The sequence below is a fragment of the Malus domestica genome, chromosome 05, assembly GCF_042453785.1.
Source record: "Malus domestica chromosome 05, GDT2T_hap1".
In the NCBI taxonomy this organism is placed as follows: domain Eukaryota; kingdom Viridiplantae; phylum Streptophyta; class Magnoliopsida; order Rosales; family Rosaceae; genus Malus; species Malus domestica.
Window position 1 is genome coordinate 29,142,027 of NC_091665.1, and position 19,099 is coordinate 29,161,125.

Here is a 19,099-nt window from a genome sequence, read left to right on the forward strand (position 1 = left end):
AAATTAAATAGAAATTGGATGTCAAAGATCTTCGGCCAACTTTGTATAACTTGTATCAAAAGCACTGTCAAATATACTTTACAAGAAAATGAACATAAATCAAATAATCCATATCATTAACAATACAAGACCCACACATTAAACTATTAGAAATATCATATAGCACACAACTAAAGCAACTGTATCAGACAACTCTTGCATTTATAATTTGTTTTAGGTTACAAGACTATATTTCGTCTACTTAAGCCTCAACGATGACCTTCCCGGTTGCATGTCCATCCATACTCTTAGCCCATGCATCTTCAGCCTTGCTCAGAGGATGCGTCGAGTCGATTACCGTCTTGAGCTTTCCTTCCTTCACCAACTTAACAAGATACTCAAGGTTCTCAGCCTTGACATCAGCAAACAGCGGCACCAGCCGCTTCTTCGAGAAGGAGAGTTTCTTCAGAGCAAAAGTAAGAAAGGCACTTGGACCGGGAGTGATTGCTATGACCTTCCCGTTGGAACTCAAATTAGGCTCAAAAGTTGACCAGGGAACACCGGTACTGGTTGTGCAGTGGACCACGGCATCATATTTCCGACCAGATGGGCTCTTCAGAGCTGCTCCTTCTGGGGTCTTGTAGTCAAGAACCTCATCTGCCCCTAAGCTCTTGACAAATTCAACGTTACGAGCTCCACAAGTGGCCGTAACATGAGCATTACCGAGCTTGGCTAATTGGACTGCATACTGACCCACACCGCCAGAGGCAGCAGTAATCAATATGTTCTTTTGCTGGCCACTTCCGTCAAGCTTGACCCGAGCAGCTTGCGTGAGACATTGGTGAGCTGTGACGCCAGCAATAGGTAAGCCTGCAGCTTCAGCTGCTGAAACTTCTGGTGGCCTGGCCGCTGTCATGTTCTCATTAGCTGTGGCGTACTCAGCCAGTCCGCCTCCAATCTATCCATATGTAAGATGACAACAGAAAATTGAGGCATAGATATAACAAACGAGATCTAAATGCTAAACTTCTTATATGCACAATGAGCTATTCAAAAAGGGGAAAAAGTAACCAAAGGATTAAGATGAACACTCACAGCAGCGGTCAGATATGCCACAACTTTGTCGCCCGGTTTGAACTTTTGGACGCCCTCTCCAACTTTTACAACCTCTCCAGCAACATCAGTAACTATTTTCAATGATATCATTACACGATGTCAACAAACCAACCTACCAGCCTAAGACTCTCAGACATGAATGTTAGGACTCTATTGAATTGTCACTGAGCATAATAAGGACTATCATACGTGGAATTAATTAATTAAAGTCAAAACCATTTAAAGGATAAAATCCCTTATTTGTAGGACACTAAATGCGTGCTTCAGTTGTGGTTTAACAACTGACAAACGTGGAGATTTTTTAGGCTTTGACGATCCCACGATAGTTGGGATGCAGTTGGGTTCATAAGCCTATACAGGAGGTGTCCCTGCTCACGGGAAGATTACATCAAAAACAAGATCTAGAACTATCGCTAGGGTTTTGATATCAGGTTCCTCAGTGAGTAGAAGACTCTCTGTGTTGCTGTTTTGTTGCTTGTATCATGACGTCCTCAGGTATGATCATACTCAGACTCCTCAAATATATATATGTATATGTGAATGTTAATTGTGATCCTTGGCAAAGACTAATCAGTTGTAGGTCTAACATTTGGTATCAGAGCAAGGTTAGTCTACTTGGATTCAAAACTGTTTTTTAGTTTAAACATGTCACATATAATCCTCAGTTGAAGAATTTTAAGGGAGCAAGACTTTGCACCGATGCACAACTGCATAGAAGATCACATCAAAATGGGATTTTGTCAAGCATTGTTGCATGAATTAGGTCGCAGGACATTGTAATTCATTTATCATAACATACATACTGCTCTCTTCAAAAAGGGAATATATGAATGGTTCGATTAAGTGAATTAGGGCATAGTGGTTATTTTGATATTAAATTGATCTAATTCTTGTCCAAAGACCTGAGTTATGAAGGTGTTTAATATTAAATTAAGTAGCTATGTCAATGAAACTTGTAGTAAAGTGTTTCTTGCCCAAAGGTGTTACCTTGTACTACATGCAATTTTCATTGTTTGTTTCACTAACAAATTAATGACGTCCTCAGTGAATCCCATGTCCCTGAATTTTTCCTCTATCGAGCCGCTCAATGGAGGAAATTACAAAAAATGGAGACAAGATGTTGAGATTATTTTAGGACTGATGGACTACGATTTGGCACTTAGAGAAGATGAGCCAGCACCAGTGGATGTAACTAGCACAGCTGCTCAAAGGTTGAAATTTGAAAAATGGGAAAAAGCTAATCGCATGGCATTTCTTGTGATAAAAAGATCAATTGGGGAAGCTGTGAGAGGGGGACTACCTGCCAGTGACAAAGCAAAGAATTTCCTTGAAGGCATTGAGGCAAAGTTCAAGGTCTCTGAGAAAGGAGAGATAGGAAACCTCATGACAACCCTGACTACTTTGAAATTTGATGAAAGTCACACAGTTAGGGAGCACATACTGAAAATGGTGGAGCCAGCGGCAAAGCTCAGTGATCTTGAAGTGCCTATTGATGACTCTTTTGTGGTTCATATGGCTCTTAACTCTCTCCCTGAGAGTTATGAGCAGTTGAAGACATCCTACAATGCTCAGAAAGAAAAATGGAGTTTGAATGATTTGATTTCAATCTGTGTCCAAGAGGAGGCAAGGATGAAACAAGGAAAACAAGAGGTTGTCAATATGGTGAGCACAGACAAAGGAAAGAAGCACGATGTGTTTTCTGGTAAGCCAAGCAAACCCTTTAACTTTTCTCACTCTGCTGGAAATAATACTCTCTCCTCAAAGGGACCTCAAGGTTTTAGGGTGGATATGGAAAAGGTTAAGTCTTATTTTTGCAAGGAATATGGTCATTTCAAAAGGGACTGTCCAAATACTTTCGAAATGAAAGACATGGGTGATGCTACTTTCGTGCTTGGAATAGAAATAATTAGGGATAGGAAAAGATGCTTACTAGGGCTCTCGCAGAAATCTTATATAAAAAAGGTCCTGAAAAGATTCAATATGGAGAGTTGTGCAAAAGGTGAAGCCCCAATGAGCAAAGGAGACAAGTTTAACAAATCTCAATGTCCTCAGAATGATATTGAAAAGCAAAACATGTCCAACAGACCCTATGCTTCACTTGTTGGAAGTTTAATGTATGCACAAGTTTGCACGAGGCCGGATTTGGCTTTTGCAGTTAGTGTGCTTGGGAGATTCCAAGCAAACCCAGGGGAATATCATTGGATTGCTGCCAAGAAGGTTGTTCGATACTTGCAAAGGACCAAATCCTACATGTTAGTATATGGTAGGATTGAAAGGTTGGAAGTGATTGGTCATTGTGACTCAAACTTTGCGGGATGTGAGGATGATCGAAGATCAACGAGTGGGTATGTTTTTCTAATGGCTGGAGGTGCTATTTCTTGGAGAAGTGCAAAGCAGAAAACTTTGGCTACTTCAACAATGCAGGCAGAATATATTTCATGTTTTGAAGCAACCCAACAAGCCATGATGTTGAAGAATCTTATTTCAGAAATGAGGATAGTTGACACAATTGCGAAGCCACTTGTAATATATTGTGACAATAAAGCTGCTGTGTTCTTCTCTAAAAACAACAAGAAATCTTATGCAGCTCGATTAATGGATGTCAAGTATCAATCAGTCAAGGAGAAGGTGAAGGCAGGAATGGTGTCTATAGAACACATTGACACTACTTTAATGTTGGCTGATCCCCTTACAAAACCGTTGGCAGTGGGAGTTTTCAAGAATCATGTGGCAAACATGGGCGTGGTTGAATCCTTTGATTCAGCTACTGTATGGAAGTAAGGGTTATCTTTCATTTGATTTCATCTTTTGTTAAAATAAAGCTTGAATTCATGTACTCTTGAATTTTACCCTGTTAATGGTTGAGGTTTTATTTCAGCTATTGTATATATGTACAAATATATGTATGCAATATATTGAAATGTTGTGGACTGACGAAAGATTCGGACTAAATGTGCTTGGTATTATAAGCATTCCATTGGAGCTAAACAAAAGCTTGACAATGGTGGACTGCTCTGATCAGTGGGAGCATGGAAACAAAGTTTTGAATTTGTTTCGGTAATTATATCATGCATAAGTTATTTTGGGTGATGTGATCTTAGGGTGCTTGTACGAGTTGATGTATAAGATTTTCTAAGGTTCATTTCTTTGAAATAATTTATGGCAGATATGCAAAGGGATTAATGGTTGTGTTGACAAAAGTGATCACTAAGGGATTAATGCGTTGATAAAGGATATGATCAGTGATAATTCAAGTGGGAGAATGTTAGGACTCTATTGAATTGTCACTGAGCATAATAAGGACTATCATACGTGGAATTAATTAATTAAAGTCAAAACCATTTAAAGGATACAACAACAACAACAACAAAGCCTTTTCCCACTAAGTGGGGTCGGCTATATGAATCCTAGAACGCCATTGCGCTCGGTTTTGTGTCATGTCCTCCGTTAGATCCAAGTACTCTAAGTCTTTTCTTAGAGTCTCTTCCAAAGTTTTCCTAGGTCTTCCTCTACCCCTTCGGCCCTGAACCTCTGTCCCGTAGTCACATCTTCGAACCGGAGCGTCAGTCGGCCTTCTTTGCACATGTCCAAATCACCGGAGCCGATTTTCTCTCATCTTTCCTACAATTTCGGCTACTCCTACTTTACCTCGGATATCCTCATTCCCAATCTTATCCTTTCTCGTGTGCCCACACATCCCACGAAGCATCCTCATCTCCGCTACACCCATTTTGTGTACGTGTTGATGCTTCACCACCCAACATTCTGTGCCATACAACATCGTTGGCCTTATTGCCGTCCTATAAAATTTTCCCTTGAGCTTCAGTGGCCTACGACGGTCACACAACACGCCGGATGCACTCTTTCCATCCAGCTCGTATTCTATGGTTGAGATCTCCATCTAATTCTCCGTTCTCTTGCAAGATAGATCCTAGGTAGCGAAAACGGTCGCTTTTTGTGATCTTCGCTAGATTGCTCCGGTCATTAGTGTGGATAAGTATATAAATGGATAGAGATAGGAAAGCAAACACAAGATGTACGTGGTTCACCCAGATTGGCTACGTCCACGGAATAGAAGAGTTCTCATTAATTGTGAAGGGTTTACACAAGTACATAGGTTCAAGCTCTCCTTTAGTGAGTACAAGTGAATGATTTAGTACAAATGACATTAGGAAATATTGTGGGAGAATGATCTCGTAATCACGAAACTTCTAAGTATCGGAGTGTGGTGTCGTCTTGACTTGCCTTATCTGTCTCATAGGTAGATGTGGCATCTTCTCTGGAAGTACTCTTCCTCCATCAGGGGTGGTATCTTTAACTGGTGGAGATGCACAAGGTAATGTATCAATTTCACTTGAAGCTTACTTGTAGTTTCAGGCTTGGTCAAGCGCGATACAAACCATGTAGTAGGAGTCTCCCAAGTCGCCGAGCTAGGGGGTCTGCTGAAAGAGGTGACAGACAAGGTAAGCAATCAGAGCTCCGACTGATTGTTCACCTTCTCCCCATCTTGCAGCAGCATGAAGGATAAAGAGAAGAAAAATGAGAAGAGATGATATGAGATACTTTTGCTTTTGAAGAAGTAACTTTCCACAGGCTTATTCTTGAACTGAGCTGGAGGGTTTTCTGGTTTCCTCCAGAGTATAAGGCCGACTGAAGAATTTGAGGGTCAAAACAAGTCCATCAAATCTAGAGTACGTTCCACCCTGCTGATATGGGATACTTTTGCTTTTGACAGAGTAATGGATGTATCGGCACGTGTGCTGTTACGCTTGTCTCCACATGCTTCCTTGTATCCTTCACACTTGCCCTATCTGTTCCTCAAGCAGATGCGGAATCTTCCCTGGAAACATAAGATGTTGAAGATGAGTACTCGAGAGCAATGCCAGGTAAGTAATCAGGTAAGGGGTTCCAGGCAGTCACTTCCTGGCTGGAAGCTTGATTCCAAGTGCTGACTGATTGCTCTCTTTCTCCTTGTCTTGCAGGTAAAAACAAGGCCAAAAGAAAAGACAGGGAAAAAGCATGATATGGGATACTCTTGCTTTTAACCCTGATGATATGAGATATTCTTGCTCTAGTATAGCTTGTTTGCAGAGGTATTATCGGGGGGGGAAAGAAAGCTGAATATTTCGAAAGGCTTCGTTGGGAGTGCCCTCTCAGATATGATGAAGGGTTGAGCATTTTTGCAGGTCTGCCTGTCCGTTGGGGATGGAGGTCGACATATATAGGAGTCTCCCTAACAACAAGTAGTAATGCTATTCCTTTACCCTGCTTGGTCATAGCACGGTAGTGGGAGCTGCCAGTTTCACATGTTTTAACTCTGTCAGAGCACTTTGAAAAAGTGGTCTGTGGTATCTGGCTCTCGAGATTCGGAGAACGATGCCTCTTCGATTTTTGAGAAAGCAATCATGATGGGGGTCTGACTGTCGAGATTCGGAGAGCAGTGTCTCTTCGATTTTTGAGGAAGTAATCATGTTGGGAGTCTGGCTCTCAAGATTCGGAGGGCGGTGCCTCTTCGATTTTGGAGCAAGCAATCTTGTTGGGAGTGTTGTCTCGAATGTGAGTAAAGGTTGGACATGTTTGCTAGTCTACCTTGCCACGAAGCACAAAGGTTGACACACAGGGACTTTCCAATTATCCAGCAATGGTACTGTTCCTTTACCCTCTCTTCGATTTTGAGAAAGTAGTCATGTTGGGAGTCTGGCTTTCGAGATTCGGAGGACGGTGCCTCTTCGATTTTGGAGCAAGCAATCTTGTTGGGAGTGTTTTCTCGAATGTGAGTAAAGGTTGGGCATGTTTGCTAGTCTACCTTGCCACGAAGCACAGAGGTTGACACACAGGGACTTTCCAATTATCCGTACTGTTCCTTTACCCTTGTGGGTAATAATATGGTAGCTAGACCTTCAAAATTTATGTGTCTAAACTTTGTTAGTGCTGTTTCTTTGCTATTCTTTTACCTTTCTTGGTCAGAGCGATGTAGTGGGAGCTGCAAGCTTCACGTGCTCAACTTTGGCAGAGAACTTTGGCAAAGTTATCTATGGTACCCATGAGTTATTGTTGCGTGTGGGAAGTGGGTGATTGAACAGTAAGATTCATGTGCTTTCTACTTCACCAGAAGTCTTCGACAAAATGCCCATAATTTCTGCAAAGCTGAGTGTGCGTGTGACAGGTGCTGACAAGGCTAGAAAAGTAGGTGCCTCTTCGATTTCTGAGATCGGCCCTCGTGGTCTCTGAGCAGCCCAGCTTTTGAGAAAGCGAGCGCCTCTTCAATTGATTCGGAGAACGATGCCTCATCGATTTTTGAGAAAGCAATCATGCTGGGGGTCTGGCTCTCGAGATTCGGGGAGCAGTGTCTCTTCGATTTTTGAGAAAGTAATCATGTTGGGAGAGTGGCTCTCGAGATTTGGAGGGCGGTGCCTCTTCGATTTTGGAGCAAGCAATCTTGTTGGGAGTGTTTTCTCGAATGTGAGTAAAGTTTGGGCATGTTTGCTAATCTACCTTGCCACGAAGCACAGAGGTTGACACACAGGGACTTTCCAATTATCCAACAGTGGTACTGTTCCTTTACCCTTGTGGGTAATAATATGGTAGCTAGACCTTCAAAATTTATGGGTCTAAACTTTGTTAGTGCTGTTTCTTTGCTATTCTTTTACCCTTCTTGGTCAGAGCGGTGTAGTGGGAGCTGCAAGCTTCACGTGCTCAACTTTGGCAGAGAACTTTGGCAAAGTTATCTGTGGTACCCATGAGCTATTGTTGCGTGTGGGACTACTTCCCCAGAAGTCTTTGACAGAATGCCCATAATTTCCGCAAAGCTGAGTGTGCGTGTGACAGGTGCTGACAAGGCTGGAAAAGTAGATGCCTCTTCGATTTCTGAGATCGGCCCTCGTGGTCTCTGGGGAGCCCAGCTTTTGAGAAAGCGAGCGCCTCTTCGATTTCTGAGATCGGCCTTCGTGGTATTTGAGCAGCCCAACTTTTGAGAAAGCAAACGCCTCTTCGATTTCTGAGATCAACCCTCGTGATCTCTAAGCAGCCCAACTTTTGAGAAAGCAAACGCCTCTTCGATTTCTGAGCAGGCGCCTCTTCGATTTCTGAAGCTCCGTCGAGTGCAGATTTTTATAGGGGCTGGCATTAAGTTCCAAAGCACACTTGAATCTCCACCAGTAGAAGCTTCATTCTTGCACTTCTAAGATCTTGATTTGTCCGACCTCTTCTCTCTTCAACACCTTTGAAAATGTCTGGCCCCTCCGACCGTCGTTTTGACTTGAACCTTGTTGAAGAGGCAGCCCCGCCTTCTCCAGACAACATATGGCGCCCATCCTTCGTCTCCCCAACTGGTCCTCTTACCGTTGGGGATTCCGTGATGAAGAATGATATGACCGCTGCGGTGGTGGCCAGGAACCTTCTCACTCCCAAAGATAACAGACTACTTTCCAAACGGTCTGATGAGTTAGCTGTTAAGGATTCGCTGGCTCTCAGTGTTCAGTGTGCAGGTTCTGTGTCTAATATGGCCCAACGCCTATTTGCTCGAACCCGCCAAGTTGAATCATTGGCGGCTGAAGTGATGAGTCTCAAACAGGAGATTAGAGGGCTCAAGCATGAGAATAAACAGTTGCACCGGCTCGCACATGACTATGCTACAAACATGAAGAGGAAGCTTGACCAGATGAAGGAAACTGATGGTCAGGTTTTACTTGATCATCAGAGATTTGTGGGTTTGTTCCAAAGGCATTTATTGCCTTCGTCTTCTGGGGCTGTACCGCGTAATGAAGCTCCAAATGATCAACCTCTGATGCCTCCTCCTTCTAGGGTTCTGTCCAGTACTGAGGCTCCAAATGATCCCCCTCCGGTGCCTTCTCTTTCTGGGGCTCTACCGACTGCTGAGACTTCTCCTAAGCAACCTTTGTGAAGGCTCCCTCTTGTGTGTTTATTTTGACTCATGTATATGTACATATTTGTAGCTTATCGGGGATATCAATAAATAAGCTTTCCTTCATTTCAACGTATTGTGTTAAATACACCAAAGCCTTCTTCGCTAAGTTCTTTGAATTTTCTTTTGTTGAAGCTTGTATGTTGAAGCTTTCTGAGTGGAGCATGTAGGTTAGGGTAGTGTTCCCTTAATTTCCCGAGTGAGGAAAACTTCTCGGTTGGAGACTTGGAAAGTCCAAGTCACTGAGTGGGATCGGCTATATGAATCTTAGAACGCCATTGTGCTCGATCCTGTGTCATGTCCTTCGTTAGATCCAAGTACTCTAAGTCTTTTCTTAGAGTCTCTTCCAAAGTTTTCCTAGGTCTTCCTCTACCCCTTCGGCCCTGAACCTCTGTCCCATAGTCACATCTTCTAATCGGAGCGTCAGTAGGCCTTCTTTGCACATGTCCAAACCACCGTAACCGATTTTCTCTCATCTTTCCTTCAATTTCGGCTACTCCTACTTTACCCCGGATATCCTCATTCCTAATCTTATCCTTTCTCGTGTGCTCACACATCCAACGAAGCATCCTCATCTCCGCTACACCCATTTTGTGTACGTGTTGATGTTTCACCGCCCAACATTCTGTGCCATACAGCATCGCCGGCCTTATTGCCGTCTTATAAAATTTTCCCTTGAGCTTCAGTGGCATACGGCGGTCACACAACACGCCGGATGCACTCTTCCACTTCATCCATCCAGTTTGTATTCTATGGTTGAGATCTCCATCTAATTCTCCGTTCTTTTGCAAGATAGATCCTAGGTAACGAAAACGGTCGCTCTTTGGTATTTCTTGATCTCCGATCCTCACCCCTAACTCGTTTTGGCCTCCATTTGCACTGAACTTGCACTCCATATATTCTGTCTTTGATCGGCTTAGGCGAAGACCTTTAGATTCCAACACTTCTCTCCAAAGGTTAAGCTTTGCATTTACCCCTTCCTGAGTTTCATCTATCAACACTATATCGTCTGCGAAAAGCATACACCAAGGAATATCATCTTGAATATGTCCTGTTAACTCATCCATTACCAACGCAAAAAGGTAAGGACTTAAGGATGAGCCTTGATGTAATCCTACAGTTATGGGAAAGCTTTCGGTTTGTCCTTCATGAGTTCTTACGGCAGTCTTTGCTCCTTCATACATATCCTTTATAGCTTGGATATATGCTACTCGTACTCCTTTCTTCTCTAAAATCCTCCAAAGAATGTCTCTTGGGACCCTATCATACGCTTTTTCCAAATCTATAAAGACCATGTGTAAATCCTTTTTCCCATCTCTATATCTTTCCATCAATCTTCGTAAGAGATAGATTGCCTCCATGGTTGAGCGCCCTGGCATGAACCCGAATTGGTTGTCCGAAACATGTGTCTCTTGCCTCAATCTATGCTCAATGACTCTCTCCCAGAGCTTCATTGTATGGCTCATTAGCTTAATACCCCTATAGTTCATGCAATTTTGTACGTCGCCCTTATTCTTGTAAATAGGCACCAAAGTGCTCGTTCGCCACTCATTTGGCATCTTCTTCGTTTTCAAAATCCTATTGAAAAGGTCAGTGAGCCATGTTATACCTGTCTCTCCCAAAAGTTTCCACACTTCGATTGGTATATCGTCTGGGCCTATTGCTTTTTTATGCTTCATCTTCTTCAAAGCTACAACCACTTCTTCCTTCCGGATTCGACGATAAAAAGAGTAGTTTCTACACTCTTCTGAGTTACTCAACTCCCCTAAAGAAGCACTCAATTCATGTCCTTCATTGAAAAGATTATGAAAATAACCTCTCCATCTGTCTTTAACCGCGTTCTCTGTAGCAAGAACCTTTCCATCCTCATCCTTGATGCACCTCACTTGGTTTAGGTCCCTTGTCTTCTTTTCCCTTGCTCTAGATAGTTTATAGATATCCAACTCTCATTCTTTGGTATCTAGTCGTTTATACATATCGTCGTAAGCCGCTAACTTAGCTTCTCTGACAGCTTTCTTCGCCTCTTGCTTCGCTTTTCTATACCTTTCACCATTTTCATCGGTCCTCTCCTTGTATAAGGCTTTACAACATTCCTTCTTAGCCTTCACCTTTGTTTGTACCTCCTCATTCCACCACCAAGATTCCTTTTGGTGTGGGGCAAAGCCCTTGGACTCTCCTAATACCTCTTTTGCTACTTTTCGGATACAACTAGCCATGGAATCCCACATTTGGCTAGCTTCCCCCTCTCTATCCCACACACATTGGGTGATTACCTTCTCTTTGAAAATGGCTTGTTTTTCTTCTCTTAGATTCCACCATCTAGTCCTTGGGCACTTCCAAGTCTTGTTCTTTTGTCTTACTCTTTTGATATGTACATCCATCACCAACAAGCGATGTTGATTAGCCACGCTCTCTCCTGGTATAACTTTGCAATCCTTACAAGTTATACGATCCCCTTTCCTCATTAGAAGAAAATCTATTTGTGTTTTTGACGACCCACTCTTGTAGGTGATCACATGTTCTTCTCTCTTCTTAAAGAAGGTGTTGGCTAAGAAGAGATCATATGCCATTGCAAAATCCAAGATAGCTTCCCCATCCTCGTTTCTCTCCCCAAAACCATGGCCACCATGAAAACCTCCATAGTTGCCTGTCTCCCTGCCCACGTGTCCATTTAAATCTCCTCCTATAAATAACTTCTCCGTCTGAGCAATTCCTTGCACCAAGTCTCCAAGATCTTCCCAAAATTTCTCCTTCGAACTCGTATCCAACCCTACTTGAGGTGCGTACGCACTAATCACATTGATAAGTTCTTGTCCTATTACAATCTTGATTGCCATGATTCTATCTCCTACCCTCTTGACATCTACAACATCTTGTACCAAGGTCTTGTCCACGATGATGCCAACACCGTTTCTCGTTCTATTTGTGCCCGAATACCAAAGTTTAAACCCTGAGTTTTCTAGATCCTTTGCCTTACTACCAACCCACTTAGTTTCTTGTAGGCACATAATATTTATCCTTCTCCTCACCATAACTTCCACTACTTCCATAGATTTTCCCGTTAAGGTTCCTATATTCCACGTTCCTAAACGCATTTTGCTCTCTTGAACTCTACCCTTCTGTCCTAGCTTCTTCACCCTCCCCCGTCTAATAGGATCAAAGTACTTCTTTTGTGTGTCCCGGGTAAAGTTGATAGGAGCATATGCTCCCAAACAACTTTGAGTGGAGTCGTTCGAAAAGAAGTTTCTATGGCCCCCTTGCTCATTTAACACTGCATCCGGGTGCCGATGGAGATACAGCGACCCTTGCTCACTTATCACTGTGCTCGGGCCACACAGCGCGCCACTTACGGGTGATGCCCTAGCTTTAGCGCGATTTTGTTCTGGATTCATTTTCATAAGGATTCGACGTGATCATGGAGTGCCGGCTGTCGACTACCTGACGCCCTCCCCCTCCTCCTTTATCCGGGCTTGGGACCGGCCATGTAAGACATAGGCGGAGTTTCAAAACCATTTAAAGGATAAAATCCCTTATTTGTAGGACACTAAATGCGTGCTTCAGTTGTGGTTTAACAACTGACAAACGTGGAGATTTTTTAGGCTTTGACGATCCCACGATAGTTGGGATGCAGTTGGGTTCATAAGCCTATACAGGAGGTGTCCCTGCTCACGGGAAGATTACATCAAAAACAAGATCTAGAACTATTGCTAGGGTTTTGATATCAGGTTCCTCAGTGAGTAGAAGACTCTCTGTGTTGCTGTTTTGTTGCTTGTATCATGACGTCCTCAGGTATGATCATACTCAGACTCCTCAAATATATATATGTATATGTGAATGTTAATTGTGATCCTTGGCAAAGACTAATCAGTTGTAGGTCTAACAATGAATGCATAAACCACAAAACAACTCGTCTCGCAATATAGGAGCAATATCTCTCCATTTTAAAGTCAAAGCATAAATTTGTTTCATAATCCAGCTAATTTATCTACCTCAAAACTATCCAAATACTTCAATGTATGATGAGTGTTTTATTAACAACATGAACTAATCTGTAACCATTATGCCCAATTCTTTAAAGAGGGCAATCTCTTTGGGACACCGAGTAGAGCATGATTTTGTTTCAAACGCCGTAGTAATTAATCAACATTAGGTAGCTTTATTAATCAGTTCAATGTTGTCGTAATTAATCAAATTTAGGTAACTTTACTTTATCATCAGTACATTGCCTGGCCTGCGGCAGTTTATATGACACGAATTGATTTATGAAGGATCCTCAAACGTTAATTGACTGGAACAGGGTGATTATTGAAGAATTTAACAAACCTAAGTAACTAAACTTCACCAAATTCTACAGGCAGTGAAAGAAAATTTGCAAAACAAGCACTGCATAGTCATATGAGGAAAACTTTTGAAAAGGAGGCAGGTAAAAATCTCGAGTCTTTAGTTATTGTCGAGAGATTTTTCAAGGTGCCCAAAACACAGGGTGGAAGATCACATGTTATTATACAATTGGAGGAAAGTTTTTTTTTTTTTCAAAGTGTTGAAATGTGATGTTCCGTCCTGTGTTTCAGACACACTAAAAAATATGTCGTTATTGTCATTGTATAAACAGTTTTTACCAACATCAACTTCGAATACTTTGAACAGGTAAAATACACAAGTACAAAGGCCTTGTTTGGCTTCGAGGGCTGGACATGAATAAAAATGGATGTCAAACTTTTCAAATGTTTTGTAAGTTTAAGGTAAAAGATGGGTTATTCAAGTAGGAAACCTAATCAATTTTTTAACTTCAACTGAAACAACATTTGGGAGTTGTTGACGTGCATTTCTCTTTTATAACATACATTAGAATGTAGAGTTATCCCTTTCAAGTTTCAACTCAATCTTAGATACCAAATAAAACAGGTCAAAGTTCCTACCAAGGTGATCAACTTGATTACTTACCAGGTATATGAGGAAATTTTTTGGGCAAAAAAGGTCGTGCCACGCCTTTCTGAATTTTCCAATCCAGTGGGTTTATACTAGCTGCTTCCAATTTCAGCAAAACCTCGCCTTTCTTCGGAGTGGGTATTGGAACCTCTGCATGCTGCAACAAATTTCATAAATAAAATACAGATACAAAAATTATAAAACTCTACTTTTTTTTCCGTTATAGAACTCGAGTTTTTTTGTTTCAAGCCAACGAACATTGAGCACTTCGTAGAAAAAAAAAAAAAGAAAGGGAAAAATGTAACAGATAAAGAAAAAGGAACCTGTAAACCAGAAGCTCCTCCACCATAGCGGACGTACTGCACCGCATGCATAAGCTTGGGCGCCATGCCTGCCATGCAAACCCTAGTGGGAACTGTTAAAATATTAATGTTTAAGTTGCTATTTATATCAATCTCTATACGTAAAGCCAGCAGGCCAATATATACAACCAGAACCAGGACATGCTTGTTGAGAAAAGTCAGATAGATGAAAAGTCAAGCCTTGAAGAAGAAGAAGTTGGAAGTCAGAATTTGCAACTCTCTACAATAAAAGGTGATGAAAAGAAAATTCACAAGTGAGAAAGTACGAACTGAAAACTCTCCACCACCACACAAACGACGGCATTAGCTGTGTAGGGGGCCATATGATCAGAGAGGCGGAACGAAGAGTCGCCTCCCGTGTGGTGAGAGAAAAGTCTTCACCAAATAAAAGCTTGTAAAAGAGAATTTTGGCACGGAACAATCAGAATCTATTAACAAGAAAATGTGAACATTAGATCCCAAACCTTATCATTTACAATACAAGACCTACACATCACTGGAAGATATAACAAATGACACAACTCTAGATAAGTGCATAATGTTTGCATATCCCATTAAAAACCACTAAGATGTATCTTGTCTACTTAAGGCTCGACAATAATCTTCCCAGTCGCATGTCTATCGATACTCTTAGCCCAAGCGTCTTCAGCCTTGCTCAGAGGATGTGTCGAGTCGATCACTGTCTTGAGCTTTCCTTCATTGACCAACGAAACTGGATACTCCAAGTTGTTGAGGAAAATTAGAGTACACAACTCTAACACAAATATTGGAGAGACAAAACAAGTAAACAAATTATTTGTATTACACTCACAGAATATTACAACACAACAACTATCAAGGGCATAACTTAGAAGCTATGACACTCTCTTTTTCTAAAGACACACTCTAGACCACTCACACTCTTCACAAAACTACTCACTCACAAGGCTTCTCACTTTCTTACTTAGCTCTCTCTTAGTTTCTAGTTTCCTCTCTTACTTTCTTACTTCATTACTACTTACTTTTCTTACTTTCCACCATTACATATTTATAGGCTTGCTAAACCGACTTACTAAGGGGTGGTTTGAGAGTGAGGTGCTTAAAAAAAAAGCACCCATGAAAAAAAGCTGTGAGGGTTTTAGGTGTTTGGTAAACTGAAAAAAAATGGCTTATTTTGGAAGCTGCTGTGAGAATAAGCTGAAATCAAAGGAAAAAGCTGAAGCTGCTATTTGCAGCTTTGGAAAACTGGTTTTTTTTTCAAAGCACACGGAGCTACAGTGCTCCTTTAATGAAAAGACCCACTATCAGACTTTTTTTTTTTTTCCAAAAGCACTTTTACAAAAAGTTTACCAAACACTCTGCTGATTTATTTCACAACCGCTTATTCTCACAGTAGCTTTTTTTTCAAAGCACAGCAATACCAAACCAGTCATAAATCGGTGAAATGGACTCATTTCATCCTAGCCATTGTTCTAGACTTTTCTACAAACAGCCCACTGACATGGGCTGTGTTTATGACCACACATTTGTTACAATAGCTTAGAAAAAGAGAGTGTCATAACTTTTTAAGCTATGTGGTCTAGCTTATGTATGCTTTTTACTTTGATTTTTCACCATGGGGTAAACTTTATTCTTTGGGCTCTTTGGGCTCGTGTTGTACTTTTAACACAAGTTCTCAGCCTAATTCAAGAGCAGTGGCACCAGCTGCTTCTTTGAGAAGGTGAGCTTCTTCAGAGCAAAAGTAACCAAGGCACTTGACCTTCCCGCTGGCACTCAAATTAGGCTCAAAAGTTGACCAGGGAATGCACAGTGGACCACAGCACCATATTTCCGACCGGATGGGCTATTCAGAGGAGCTGCTCCTTCTGGGGTCTTGTAATCAAGGACCTCATCTATCCGTAAGCCTCTTGACAAATTCAATGTTAGAAGCTCCACAAGTGGCTAACATGAGTGTTTCCGAGCTTTGCTAGTTGGACTGCATACTGACCCACACCACCTGATGCAGCAGTAATAAAAAAGCTCTTTTGCTGGCCACTTCCGTCGAGCTTGACCCCTGCATTGCGTGAGACTGGTGAGCTGTGAGACCAGCAATAGGTAACCCTGCAGCTTCAGCATACTCGGCCAGTCCACCTCCCTTTTATATGGTAACAAAGTGAGGCACTGGTGATAGCAGTGACAAACACATGGAGACCGAACTTAACCAAAGGAATAAAATGAACAGGTACAGCTTGGGAAAGATATGCCACAACTTTAATTGTCGCCCGGTTTGAACTTTTGGGTCCCTTCCAACTTCTACAACCTCTAGCTCCAGCAACATCAGTAACTGTTTTCAATAACATCATTGGTCAATGTCAACAAACCAACTTACCAGACTCACAGACATGAATGCATAAACCACAAAACAACTCAACTCGCAATAAACACACAGCGTATGCTTTATGTGTGTTTATTGTTCGCCTATTTGTAGACTTAAAAGAGTTTAAGTTTATAGACTTCAAGAGTTTTTCATATTCACATCGATAAGTAACTCCAATGTATAGGTATTACACATTGGCCCCAAGTAAACAGCCAAACAATTAACATATTTACAATAATAACCCTTGGATTAGTCTACCAAAACAAAGCTTGTAAAAGATAAATGTTTGCAGGAAAGTATCAGAATTAGCGTATTGACAGGAAAATGTGAACATTAGATCCAAACCGTATCAGTTGCAATACAAGACTGAAGACCAACACATCATTGGAAGACATAACATAAGGCGCACAACCACCTGTATGAGATAACTCTTGTTTAAGTACATGAAGATATAGTTTACATTCCATTAAAAATATCAGTATGATGTTACATCTTGTCTACTTAAGGCTCGACGATGATCTTCCCGGTCGCATGTCCACTGATACTGTTAGCCCAAGCATCTTCAGCCTTGCTCAGAGGATATGTCGAATCAATCACTGTCCTGAGCTTTCCTTCCTTCACCAACTTAACGAGATACTCCAGGTTCTCAGCCTTGGCATTCATGAGCAGCGGCACCAGCTGCTTCTTTGAGAAGGTGAGTTTCTTCAGAGCAAAAGTAACCAAGGCACTTGGACCGGGAGTAATGTCTATCACCTTCCCGTTGGCGCTCAAATTAGGCTCAAAAGTTGACCAGGGAATGCCGGTTGCACAGTGGACCACGGCATCATATTTCCGACCAGATGGGCTATTCAGAGCTGCTCCTTCTGGGGTCTTGTAGTCAAGAACCTCATCTGCCCCTAAGCTCTTGACAAATTCAATGTTCCGAGCTCCACAAGTAGCTGTAACATGCGTGTTTCCAAGCTTTGCTAGTTGGACTGCATATTGACCCACACCACCAGAGGCAGCAGTAATCAGTATGTTCTTTTGCTGGCCGCTTCCGTCCAGCTTGACCCCAGCAGCCTGCGTGAGACACTGGTGAGCTGTGAGGCCAGCAACAGGTAAGCCTGCACCTTCAGCTGCTGATACTTCAGGTGGCCTGGTCACTGTCAAGTTCCCAGTAGCTGCAGCGTACTTGGCCAGTCCACCTCCCTTTTATACGACAACAAAGAAAAGTGAGCCACAGATGATAGCAGTGACAAACAAATGAAGATAGGATTTAACCAAAGGAATAAAACGAAAACTTACAGCTTGGGAAAGATATGCCACAACTTTGTCGCCAGGTTTGAACTTTTGGACCCCCTGTCCAACTTCTACAACCTCTCCAGCAACATCAGTAACTGTTTTCAACAATATCATTAGCCAATGTCAACAAACAAGAGTGTACAAACCACAAAACAACTCGTCTTGCAATATAGGAGCATAATTTGTTTCAGAATGTTGCTAATTTATCTACCTCACAACTCTCCCCAACAACACGAAACTGATCAAATTCCGGTAAATGTATCAATCAGTTCAACGCTGTAGTACTTAATCAAACACCGGGAAAAACAGAAATTACCGGGTGTATAAGGGAATTTGCGGGGCAAAAAAGGCCGCAACATGCCTTTCTGAATTTTCCAATCAATTGGGTTTATACTGGCTGCTTCCAGTTTCAGCAAAACCTCGCCTTTCGTCGGAGGGGGGATCGGAACCTCTACATGCTGCAACAACCATACAATTTTGCATAAACAATTTATTAAGGTAGCTCTCACATGTACTACTTTCTCCATGGATTTTTATTGCCCTTCAAAATCAAGGGCACATATTCAATCAACATTGCAGCATTTTCTCAAGAGTTATCATTCATCTCTTCGGTTTTTATTTTATTTATTTGGGATTTCAGAGCCTAATTATACAAGTAATACATTTTCTTTTTACACCGAAGAGTATTGAGCATTAATGAAATCCCAGAAGCAAAAATCACCAATAAAATAAGAATAAAAGACATGAGAAATCTACAAAATAATGTTTTTACAGAAAAATAGAGAATCAAAAAGAAGGCGACAATCGTAAAGAAAGAACCTTTAAACCAGAAGCTCCTCCGCCATAGCCGTCGTACTGAACCGCATGCATAAGCTTCGACGCCATTGCTGCCATCCCCTGAGTCGGCAGAGAGATAGAGAGGGGCGACAGAGAGTGCGTGTGTGTTTTCCTAGATTCTTTGCGGGAGCGGCTTTAGACGTCTTGTATACCAGACGTGGACGCACAGCAAGTTGCCAAGTGTTATATTATTGTGAATGACGGAAATAACCTTTTATTTTATTATATTGATGTTTCGGTTTTCGATTTTTCTCAATTTTTTTATTACCAAAATATAAAATTTGGTGTTTTAAGAAAAGAGATTGTTATTGGTATTCTAAAAATCTCATTTTGCAC

The 19,099-nt window shown here is 41.7% G+C and overlaps 2 protein-coding genes and 1 pseudogene across 2 annotated transcripts; all 3 read right to left on the minus strand.

Moving 5' to 3' along the window:
* Positions 1–89: 89 nt before the first annotated feature.
* On the minus strand, positions 90–14,406 carry LOC103435876 (chloroplast envelope quinone oxidoreductase homolog). Its single transcript, XM_008374305.4, has 4 exons — positions 14,272–14,406; positions 13,964–14,105; positions 1,075–1,166; positions 90–937 (listed from the first exon to the last, which is right to left on the minus strand). The coding sequence occupies exons 1-4, from the start codon at positions 14,344–14,346 to the stop codon at positions 242–244; spliced, it is 1,005 nt and encodes a 334-aa protein (XP_008372527.1). The 5' UTR covers positions 14,347–14,406; the 3' UTR covers positions 90–241.
* LOC103435988 (chloroplast envelope quinone oxidoreductase homolog) lies at positions 13,975–16,631 on the minus strand (annotated as a pseudogene).
* Positions 16,632–16,958: 327 nt separating this feature from the next.
* On the minus strand, positions 16,959–18,909 carry LOC103435877 (chloroplast envelope quinone oxidoreductase homolog). The gene is made up of 4 exons (XM_017332576.3): positions 18,746–18,909; positions 18,243–18,384; positions 17,930–18,021; positions 16,959–17,833 (listed from the first exon to the last, which is right to left on the minus strand). The coding sequence occupies exons 1-4, from the start codon at positions 18,818–18,820 to the stop codon at positions 17,147–17,149; spliced, it is 996 nt and encodes a 331-aa protein (XP_017188065.3). The 5' UTR covers positions 18,821–18,909; the 3' UTR covers positions 16,959–17,146.
* Between the last annotated feature and the right edge of the window lie 190 nt (positions 18,910–19,099).